General features: G+C 44.3%; 1 protein-coding gene across 1 annotated transcript in view; it reads right to left on the reverse strand.

Annotated features, from left to right (window-relative positions):
• chrna6 (cholinergic receptor, nicotinic, alpha 6) overlaps nucleotides 1–12,074 on the reverse strand; it is a gene marked incomplete at both ends in the record, with an annotated part of 30,334 nt that overhangs the window by 399 nt on the left and 17,861 nt on the right. The window contains 6 exons of the mRNA XM_080533978.1: nucleotides 1,056–1,316; nucleotides 1,779–2,378; nucleotides 2,675–2,882; nucleotides 3,586–3,695; nucleotides 6,999–7,043; nucleotides 8,001–8,140. Of these exons, the coding sequence (XP_080390104.1) occupies nucleotides 1,056–1,316; nucleotides 1,779–2,378; nucleotides 2,675–2,882; nucleotides 3,586–3,695; nucleotides 6,999–7,043; nucleotides 8,001–8,140 (1,364 nt within the window). The remainder of the gene's footprint in view (nucleotides 1–1,055; nucleotides 1,317–1,778; nucleotides 2,379–2,674; nucleotides 2,883–3,585; nucleotides 3,696–6,998; nucleotides 7,044–8,000; nucleotides 8,141–12,074) is intronic.

The raw sequence follows: 12,074 nt of genomic DNA on the forward strand, positions 1-12,074 counted from the left end.
CCAGATAATTGACATGTAATTCACAAAGGAGATCATTACTATGGTAATCACATTCAACCAAAGTGTCAAAAGCAGAGACAGGCACTTGGACAAAGCTGATTGAGACGAACGATTTACATATCAAAGGCTGCTTTACCCACAGGGAAAATTCACCCTCAATATTTCTAGCCAGCATTGGAGAGGGAGTTCTTGCTGAAATTTGAAGTAACTTACAGAAAAGTAGTTTGACTTTTAGAACGTACGATGGAGGCAGAACAATGTCAGAAATGCACTCCACTCAACACTCCACTCCCAGTTCATTGATGTCTGATTGATGCATAATGCATTTTGTTTGGATTGTTTTGTGCTTATCACAGTCTAGAATTACTTCAATTCTTCAACATGAAAAGAAGAATTACTTTCTTCAATTACAATTCTTCAACATGAAAAGAAACTAAGAGAAAGAGAAAGCCCCAGCATAGAATGGCATAATGCCCTATACAATTGTAGTTAAAGGAACAATTTGCTAGAGCTGTGGCAATTACCTTATTTGGAATAGTTGATCATAATGTATTCATTGTAAACTAAAGCTAAAGATATCTCTCAACTGCATGCTAACATACACTACATGTATGTGGACACCCAAACATCACATCCATAATATGCATACAATTCGGCCACATAGTTTTGGCCATGTAGTGTACGTTAGCATGCAGTTGAGAGATATCTTTAGCATTAGCTTACAATTAATACATTGCTGAACACCTCATTCCAAAACCATGGGCATTTTAATGGAGTTGGTTCCCTTTGCTGCTATAACAGCCTCCACTCTTCTGGGAAAGCTTTCTACTAGATTTTGGAAAATGGTTGCAGGGATTTGCTCTCATTCAGCCACAAGAGCATTACTGAGGTCAGGCACTGATGTTGGGTGAGAAAGACTCTCTAGAATCTCATTGTGCTGTAGCATGAAGATTTCCCTTCACTGGTACTAAGGGGCCTAGCCCAAACCATGAAAAACAGCCACAGACCACAATTGTGTGCACATACGTTTGGCTATGTAGTGTAACAGCGCTTACCTCTTTGGCCTTGTTGCGACTCCTCATGTTCTCGGCGATGTACTTGACGCTCTCGATGGCTTGCTTGATCTCAGGCGAAACCACGGAGAAGGCCACCACCGCGTTGATGCTCTGGGGGCTCAGCTGGCGACTCAGCTTGGCCGGGTCCGCTGTCTCCGGGGTCTCCTTGCCGTGCTGGCAGGGGCAGGGGCACTTCTTGGAACAGCCGTCCATGGAGAGTTTGTCTCCGAACTCCAGGCAGTTCACCGACCCTCCTCCAACCTGCTGGGAAGAGGACGACATGCACTTATGTTGACAGCACTTCTTTTTGTTTCATTTTTAAATTTCTCACATGGTACATTCATACTATCCAGTCAGTCTATACCGTATATTGATTATATATGTTCTTATAATATAAATATATCAATTAAATATATAATATAAATTATTTTAATTTCATCCATTTTCAATTGAGTCGACAACAAAATGTGGAAGAATTGAAGGGGTCTGAATACTTTCCAAAGGCACTATATATATATATATATATATATATATATATATATATATATATATATATATATATACACACACACACACACACACACATCTTTGTTACATCTTTGTTACATCTTTGTACATCTTTGTTCCTATTTTTACAAAAAGAGTTTTAAACATCCAGATTGACAGTATATCTGAGGTCAGTGGTGGTTAGTCATACGGTTGGATATCCCTTCCCCTCCTCACCTGTGCGAGGCTGTTCTTCCGCTTCTTCGCCCCTCCTCCTCCTCCACTTCCCCCTCCACCAACCTCTCCCCCACTCTCCGCCCCCCCGGCCTTCCCCTCCTGGTCCATGGGCCTCCTCATCAGCATGATCCTGGGCAGGACCCGTAGGAACACCGATCGCACCCACCCCGGCATGGTGTGTGTCATCGGCGTGCGGTAGTGGACGTTGAGCACGAAGACGGTGATGACGATGCTCAGGGTCACGAAGATCATGGTGAAGAGGAGGTACTCGCCGATGAGCGGGATGACGAGGGACGTGGAGGGGATGGTTTCGGTGATGACGAGGAGAAAGACGGTGAGGGAGAGGAGGACGGAGATACACAGAGTGACCTTCTCTCCACAGTCGGAGGGGAGGTAGAAGACCAGGACCGTGAGGAAGGAGATGAGGAGGCAGGGGATGATGAGGTTGATCGTGTAGAAGAGAGGGAGGCGGCGTATGTAGAAGGAGTACGTGATGTCCGGGTAGATCTCCTCGCAGCAGTTGTACTTGATGTCGTGCTTGTAGCCCGGTGCGTCGATGATCTCCCACTCGCCACTCTCCCAGAAGTCTTTGAGGTTGACCTTTTCGGGAAGACAAATACATTGGACGGATTCATTCAAAATATTCAATCAAACTACATTCGATAAATGTTGAGTGCTGATTACCTTTAGTCAGCACTCTGTTGTCTACTTTGCCTACTGTATGTTGTATGTATCGTCTCTGTTGCACTTGAAGCATGAAAGTACCATGCCCAAGACAAGTTTCCCCTCGGGGACAATAAAGTATAATCAATCAATCAATCAATAACTAAGTCCTTGAGTTTGACCCCTTTAGTGAGAGAGAATATTGACACTATTCATGAATATTGGCAACTGACCTTTGACCCGATGAGCACCAGGTCTATCTTGGCCTTGTCATAGGTCCAGCTGCCGAACTTCATGGAGCAGTTCTGGTAGTCGAAGGGGAAGTAGGTGATATCCATGGGGCAGGAGGACTTGAAGATAGCGGGGGGAACCCAAGTGATGGTGCCGTCAAACTTCAGCAGGGCTTTGGTCTTGTCTTCCACCAGGAAGTCACCCACAGCACTGGTTAGGATGGAGGGATGAGGGAGAGAGTGGAGAGGAATGAAGACAGAGAGAGAAAGGGAAGGAAGATTGAGGACGAGGGAAAGAGGAGGGATGAGAGAGAGGGGGGAGAGGAGTCGAGAGTGAAGATGGAGAGAGGGGGATGGAGGGGGGTGAAGGAGAAATAGAAAGGGTACAAAGAGAGAAAAAGAAATTACCCAAATGATTGTGCGAGGCAAGGCCCTCATGTAATTGCATTTGATTTGTATGGTGTGACTTTTTGAATAAAAGGAAACTGACAATGCATTGACTAGAGCAAAGAAATGAGAACAGAAAACGTTCATTTCAATGAAAATGTCTCCAACAATACCACATTTCTCCTCACCGTTTATCAACCTCGAATAACAACAAACACAATTTAAACTGAACTTAAACTGAACCTTCAAGTAGTATTGCGTGCTGTGACGCTAACAACACTTTTTTGTGTCGGGTTTGATTCCCGCTGGGATCCTATATATTGAAAAATGTATGCACTCACTGCAATGTAAGTCGCTTTTGATAAAAGTGTCAGCTAAATGGCATATATTATTATTATTATTTATTATTATTATTATTATTATTAATATTAGATAAGATTAAACCAAATTAATATGATTCACAAGAAAAGTGGGAGGGAGAAGAAGGAAAACGAAGAAAAAACAGAAGAGATAGAGCATAGATGTACTTGTTGTAGAGCACGATGTCAGGCCTCCAGATCTTGTTGGAGGGAACTCTGATGAACTCTATCCCATCAAACTCTACTGGGGCCCACTTCAGTTTGTAGTCATTCCAAATCTGAGGAACAGAGCAGGGAGCTTACACGTGTACTGTGTGTGTGTGTGTGTGTGTGTGTGTGTGTGTGTGTGTGTGTGTGTGTGTGTGTGTGTGTGTGTGTGTGTGTGCGTGTGTGTGTGTGTGTGTGTGTGTGTGTATGTGTGTCTGTGTGTTCGTCATTAAAGAGGAGGTAGATAGTAAGAAAGTGTATTTTTTCTTCTCAAGGTGACACTTTTAAGCTCTCACCCCCACTCTCTCTCTCTCTCTCTCTCTCCCTCTCTCTCTCTCTCTCTCTCTCTCTCTCTCTCCCTCTCTCTCTCTCTCTCTCTCTCTCTCTCTCACACACACTCACTCTCACTCAGACATGTCCAGATGACTTGTATAAAATGTCAATTATTCATTCATTCAAACCATTGCCGGCTCACATATTTTCCTTCAAGAATACCTGCTGTACAGAAGGTTCGATGGTTTAGATCGTTTATTGGTCTCTCGGTTGATTGATTTATTCATTAGTATGTGAAACTAATCCACTTCCATAAAGTGAGAAATATGTAATCTAATGCTTCATGCTATGTTAGCTTTCCCATTTCTTATTCATAAAAGCAAACAGTTTGTTAAGGATGTGATGGTCTCGCTGATAGCAAACCCAATACGTCAGATATTTAAATGGGTTGTGAAGGCAAACGCATCGCTAAGTAGGGCTGGGAGGCGGTTGCATCCGGTGAATTTGACCAGCGCCGCAGATTGTAATGACGCGTAGAGAAGAGTTGGGGAGTGTTTCAAATGGAGACAGGGATTTCAACCAGACAGTTGAGTGGACACTGCTCAGCTGCGAAATTAAGGAATCGAAAACATCTAAAGATCAACTCCATGTTTTCATTTTGTGCAAATTGGATTGTCAACAAGAGAGAGAGAGGGGGGGGGGGGTCATCTTAAGTGGTGGAGGTAGAGTTGCAGGGGCTGGATTCTTAAAACTTATGATCCCCACGTTTGACTTCCTTCACCCTCAGAATCTTGAGAAATGACATTCTGGGTTCTGAGAAAAACATGTGGTAATCTTATAAGACGCTGTTTGATAATATTGATCTTAGAAGTCTCAGATCTTGATTTTGCAATTTGTGGCTGCTATCGAAAAGATCAAACAGCGTGTGTGTGTGTGTGTGTGTGTGTGTGTGTGTGTGTGTGTGTTCTTTAAAATCTATGATCATTATGTTGGTGTTCAACTACCGTTATTATCCTGAAAGGAACAGAGCCAATTGCATATCGTCACCCGTTGCGATGTTGATTCACATCAAATCACTTCGCTTCAATCATTTTATGAATCATTTATAATCATGACAGAGAATGCTCTTCATATGTTCAAATGATGTCATCTGATACGAAAATATCAAAACTGACAGGGTTCACATTGAATGCAATCTAATGGTGTATAATTGAAGTACACTTTAACAGAGCCCTTTCTGTAAGAGCAAAAGGAAACTCTGTCATTCATGCGTGGATGATTATATTCATTGAATGTAATCAGGTAGAAAAAGAGAGAGACAGGTACAGATGGAGAGAGTGAGAGTGAAAGGGAGGGACCTAGAAAGAGAGATGGAAAGAGAGAAGTACAGCACAGAGAGAGAGAGAGAGAGAGAGAGGGAGGGAAAGTGTGAGAGAGATAGAGACAGTCAGAGATAGAAAGAGAGAGAGAGTGAGACAGAAAGAAAGAAATGGACAGACGTAGAAATAGAGTCTCTGGCACCCTTCAAACATCCATGTTAAAAGTGAGGGGTTTGGCTATTGTTATGATTCTCTTATGATGATTTCTCTTCTAATCCCTCTGGTTCCTGTTCCAGCTGGAGGGAGACAGAGAAGGAGAGAACATCTGTACAGTCTGACAGAAGGAGAGAGAGAGGGGGGGGGAGAGGGAGAGAGAGGGAGAGGGAGAGAGGGAGAAAGAGAGAGGTAGAGAGAGAGGGAGAGAGGGAGAGAGAGAGAGAGAGAGAGGGGGAGAGAGAGAGGGAGAAAGAGAAAGGGAGAGAGGGAGAGAGAGAGGGCGAGAGGGAGAGAGAGAGAGAGAGAGAGAGAGGGAGGGAGAGACAGGGGAAGACAACGGAAGGAGACAGAGGGAGGCAGATACAGACTGATACAGAGAGAGAATGAGAGAGGGAGGAAAGGCAATCTACCATGAACAGCACGCCCGTGACTTGGCTAGGAGAGGTGGCAAACGCTTTTAGTGACTTCCTCTGGGGCCATGTGCCATGAGAGAGAGAGAGAGAGAGAGAGAGAGAGAGAATGCCAAGGAATCATACCTCGTCTAAAACGTACGCCTGTCAACTACTGTTGTACTTTTTCACGACGCACAGTCTCCGTCCCTCGTGATTGTCATAACGTCATTATCAGTCACGTTGTCACATCAGCGACGTTGACTCATCTCGCTGAGACGGCCACTGTGCTAAATCAAATGGCTGTCCGTGAAAAGGGCTGTTTGTCTCTGTACCATTTGAACTGTCTCGTATTTTTGGTTTTATGTTTTATTGTTTTGTTTTTGTCTAATACATTGTGGACAAGGTGCACCTGCCAAAGACGCCTTGGTCTCAGTGTGTTTCTGATCCCTGCCTATCTCCTCGACCGTGTGTTCTGACTTTTATTCAGAACATCGTTGACGTTTATTAACTTTTTTTTTCTCCGAATAAAAGTCTGAACAATTTGATTGGTTGACGACTTGTTCGGGGGTTTCACCAGCTGCCGTCACATATAGAAAGGTTAAATAAAAAATATATATATTTGGCAAAACACAATGCTCATTATGCTGGCTCGCTAGGTGGGTGGAGAGCAGCCAGGAGGTCAGGAGGTCAGGGGGTGAGGGCTGGTGACCATTGATCCTGCTGAGAGGCTGGTTAGTGAAGCGTGGCCCGAGACCCTAAAGGTCATTGACCTTTTCGGGTCAAAGTCTGTAAAATATCTCTGTCTTCACACTGGTGCGCACATGCATGCACGGATGCATGATTTATAGTCCTCTGCCCAGGTCACACTGACCTCCAGAGGACCCTGTTTCTCTTACACATACATGTACACACGCAAACATGCACGCTTGCTCGCACACACACACACACACACACACACACACACACACACACAGCATGTTCGTTCCGCATTCATATTTATGTTTGACTAACTGGACGTGGACATGTTTAGACATTCTCCTTCCCCCCTCCTTCCAACCCTCCCTCCCTCCCGTCTCAGGGGGAATAGAACTCATCAATATGTGTGTTTGTGTGAATGTGTGTGTGTGTGTGTGTGTGTGTGTGTGTGTGTTTGTGTGTGTGTGTGTATACTTACGTGTCTCAGCCATAAATTTGTCTCCATGATCTGATTTACTTCGTCCTGCAGAGAAGAAACAGACCATACATTAGCCTACAGCAGCAAGTGCTGTGTGTGTGTGTGTGTGTGTGTGTGTGTGTGTGTGTGTGTGTGTGTGTGTGTGTGTGTGTGGAAAAACCAAGAAAGTAACTTCTTTAAATGTCAGATGTTCTTCTCTTGTGTTACCTCCCTTTTGGCTATGACATCAGCTGCGATGACACTGGAAGGTTTTTAAAGGTTAGTTATGACAGACCAATACTGTGTCATATACTCTAGTACATATTTCTTTTCCTGACCAAAAACATCTTGGAAAATGGTCTCGTGTAAAATGCAGGTGCTCCTCGTCCTTGCTCTCTGTCCTTGAGAGTTGGTTGAGTTGGTTGACAGCATTGAGACACACACACACACACACACACATTTTGGGCGGTGTCTTTGTTATCTCTATGTGGTGTAGTTTATTTTCCCTATCTCTCTCTTTCTCTTTCTATTTCTCTCTCTCTCTCTCGGTTTTTCACTCAGAAAGGCTTTCCTGATTATCTTTTCCGATCTCTTTTTCTGTTTAGGCGCTGGCAATCTGATATGAGTAACATGCAGACATGACTCACAAAGTGAGTGAAAAGAAAAAAAGAGATGAACGCTGGGGGGAAAGGTCTAACTCAAAGAAAGGTCTGACACACACACACACACACACACACACACACACACAGCACTGCATTGGAGCTGAAAAGCCTCTTAGTGAGATTGCATCCTGACCAAACCCAGTGACACACACACTTCTGCTGAGAAGCTGCTGGAATGGTTCTAACATGAGGTGGAGGTTTCTTTCTTTCACTATGTCTTTTCCAGTGTTTCCTGTGTGTATGTGTATGTGTGTGTGCGTGTGTGTGTGTGTGTATGTGTATGTGTGCGTGTGGTGTGCGTGTATGTGTATGTGTATGTATGTATGTGTATGTGTGCGTGTGGTGTGCATGTGTTCCTCACCACTTTGACCAGCTGTGAGATGGACACCTCAAACTCGACGGTGACCGGGTCGGACACATTCTCCACCGGGCGGATGAACTGATTATACTTCCGGAACAACCGCCTGAACAGCCTGTCCTCCCCCTTAGAGGAGAAACAGTCTGGATGGAGATGGAGAGATAGAGAGAGAGAGAGAGAGAGAGAGAGAGAGAGAGAGAGAGAGAGAGAGAGAGAGAATAAGCATATCAGTACCAAAAATACAATCTTGGGTAGCGATGTGAATGTAAAACCAGTTATAGGTATGTCAAGCTGAGCAGCAGATAGAGGTACAGCAGATACAAACCCGCATGCAGCGGTGCATGCTGGGACATTGCCGTGTAGTACAGTGCGGTAGTTGTTCTTTATAATCCCTGCATGCCATCACACCAACAGCACAATCAGATCAGCGATGCTTTTCCTGGATTAGGCCATGATTATTGTAATAATAATAATAATAATAATAATAATAATAATAATATTGTATTATACAGTGTCTATTTTAAGGACATCCTCAGTTCTCAGTCGATAGAGTCAGTTGTCAGATCAGAGATGAAATGTAGACCAGAGGTGAAAAGGCGATAGCCTTAAGGACATAGAAGAAAATATACTCCGTAAGGATGTAGAAGAAAGAGCTATACTCTGTAAGGACACAGACAAAAGTGCTTTTTTACCTGTGAGGCTATAGACAAAAAGTCAATTTAGAAAAAAAAGGCAATTCAAGTCCTAACGTGCACTAACTGTAGCGCCCAAGAGCATGTAAAACCGATGGCTGTTCTAAGATCTGTTGTCACCTCTTATAAGCACACTTGAATAGCCTCATCAACCCAGACTAGAGGCGCATATATAAGCCCTGGAATAACAATGCCTCAAAACATGGCCTTGGTGGGAGTGGATTTACTGAGTAAAGTATTTTGTCATGATTCGATATGAGTTAAAGCGCTGTGGGAGATTGACTGACGCGTGGTAAAGCAAATGGCTACGCGTCGGGATGTTTTCCCGATCGTTGCGTTGAGTAAACAAAGACGGAGAGGACCGCCAGACCGCCCGAGCATGTCTGGGAATGAGATAAACACTTGAACACTGTGATTCGGGACGATAGAAATGGAGGATTTGGACTTTGGACCTTTCAACGTTCTTTGATTATATTGTACTGATTGTATTTTGTATTATTTCTTATTGTTTAATTCGATGTTGACAGTCTCAGACACAGTAAAAGAAAACACAGCAGCAGTTGAACTCTAGATCCGTATCAGTTATGAGCCCAGTGGGAGGCAGATAGAAAGGAAAGATAACAAGAGAGAGATAGAGAGAGAGAGAGAGAGAGAGAGGAAGAGAGAGAGAGTGAGTGAGCGAGAGAGAGTGAGAGAGGGAAAGAGAACTAGGACATAAGAACTCAATCAAGCATCTTCTCAACTCCTGTGAGAGTTGGCAGTGACAGAATAACAGACGCAGAGAGAGAGAGAGAAAGAGAGAGAGAGAGAGAGAGAGAGAGAGAGAGAGAGAGAGAGAGAGAGAGAGAGACAGGGGAAGACAACGGAAGGAGGTAGAGGGAGGCAGATACAGACTGATACAGAGAGAGAATGAGAGAGGGAGGAACGGCAATCTACCATGAACAGCACGCCCGTGACTTGGCTAGGAGAGGTGGCAAACGCTTTTAGTGACTTCCTCTGGGGCCATACGCCAGCCAGGTCGAGACAAACATTCTTGAAAAACGTCAAACATGGACCCGGCTGGTTCCAAGGTCATCTATAATGACCTCTCTCTTGTCCATGCGATCGTCCTGGCAACCTGGTCCAGCCAGGCAGAAAATATATTGGCGTTCCGAAGCCCCTGATACGTACACTCGCATGCATGGGCATACACACACACACACACACACACACACACACACACACACACACATGCACGTATGCACACACCCACACACATAAAAATCCCGCCCTACAAGCACACACACACATACTCATACGCACAAACACATCCACACACATCCACCCGAACGCACGCACCCACACACATACACCTCGTTCCAAATTATTATGCAAATTATATTTTTCTCAGATTTTCCTAAATAGTCGATGCAAATGACAATCAGTATAATTTTCAAGTCATCAACCGTTAGAGTATAATTCAAATTTTATTGAACAAACTTCCCAATGATAACAGTATTTTTTTTTTTTATAAAAAACTCAAAATGCGGACTTCCGGTGGCGCGCGAACAGAGATGGCAGCCTGATAACAGAGCTCCGGTGTCAGCCTTAAATTACCCCTAATTCAAGATATTTTATGCACTCGAATTGATATATATCAACGTAATGATGGAGGGGGACAAATATAAGAGAAAGGGTACTGGGGTTCGAAAGCCATCTGAGAGAATAACTGAGAAAGACGGAGCAGCTAGCAACAGAGCTAACGTTACCCCGACGGAACAAGATGGAGGCTTGAGAGAGAATGAAACGCTGGACTCGATTCGTAAAGTGGTGAGCGAAGTCGTGAATGCGGGTATGACAACTTGGCAAGCTGAATTGAAAAAGGACTTTTCCGAATTCCTCACGGATTTCCGAGAGGACATTAAGAAACAAATGGATGAACTCACGACAGGAGTGAACCAGCAAATCCAAGACGTGATAGGCCGAGTGGAGGGGGCGGAGGAGCGCGTGGGGCAGATGGAGGACGGTGTGGCTGAAATGGAGCGGTGGGACATTGGTGTCAAGGATGCCCTCACCCAGTTACTTGGTAATCAGCGGGCGTTGCAAGATAAAGTGTCTGACTTGGAAGGGAGGTCTAGACGCAACAACATCAGGATCTACGGCATCCCAGAGGACTCGGAGGGTACCTCCGTAGCAGCGTTTGTTGAAAAACTGATAAAGTCAGAATTGGGAGGTGATCTTGACTGTGACCTGGGGATAGAGCGTGCCCACCGTGCCTTGGCGCCCAGACCACCCGGAGGAGCTCCACCGCGATCCATGGTCATCAAGTTCCTCCAGTTTACAGTGAAAGAAAAGGTCCTCTATACCGCCTGGAAAAAGCAACCCACTTACCAAAACAAACGTGTTTTTTTCGACCATGATTATGCGACGGACGTGCAGAACAAAAGGAAGGAATATATACCCATCAAGAAGACGCTTAAGGAGAGGGGAATACGCTTCCAGACCCCGCTGGCTAGAATGCGTGTCTTTTTTGATACAGGCACCGTCATGTATAACAGCGCGACACAAGCAGCAGAGGACCTGCGGAGACGGGGATTCATCTTGGACGGAGCTGTTCGCGGGACCAAGGACAAGGGCATAACGGAGGAAACGCTGACTCGACTTCTACCGTGGGAAACAACCGAGCCCCGGAGGGGTGGAGCCCAGAACCAACATCAGCAGCAAGTCCGGGAGAGATTGAAGCAGTTTCGTCGGGGCGATGTGGATTCTACAGCAGATAATGAGTGAGTGATTCACTTCAGCCCAGAGACTCTTATTATTATTTTTTCAAGATGTTAACATAGGCTGACACCGACAGTTCATAGACAGTCACTAGACTCTTTTTTTTCCTTCAGCCTATTCGGTCATTGACCAAGAGCCACATCTTTTTTATTTTTTATTTTTGCAACAGAGGGGCCCCACTTAGTGGCCAGCACCCCTCATTACCAAAGGTGATATGTCACCTTTTCCTTCGGAAGTCCAGTTCAGTGTTCAGTACTATTTTTGTGTATTTCATTGTTCATTGTTCATTTTTCAGTACTATGTTTGTGTATTTCATTTACAACTGTTTACTGTAGCGACTGGGAAGCTTTTCATGTACATGATGGAAATATCACATGTTATAACCTAAATGCAAGATATAAGAATAGTTTCTTTTAACGTTAATGGTTTACTTAACCCGATAAAAAGAAGGAAGATCCTAACAAAATTAAAGAAAGATAGAATACAAATAGCATACCTACAGGAATCCCACCTTACCAATACAGAGCATGCCAAATTGAATAAACTGGGTTTTAAATATGTATATTCATCCTCATACGAACCAGGTCATAGGAGGGGTGTAGCCATACTGTTATCAAATACAGTG

This window comes from Nansenia antarctica (assembly GCF_963989245.1).
Source record: "Nansenia antarctica genome assembly, chromosome: 6".
Taxonomy (NCBI): Eukaryota; Metazoa; Chordata; class Actinopteri; order Argentiniformes; family Microstomatidae; genus Nansenia; species Nansenia antarctica.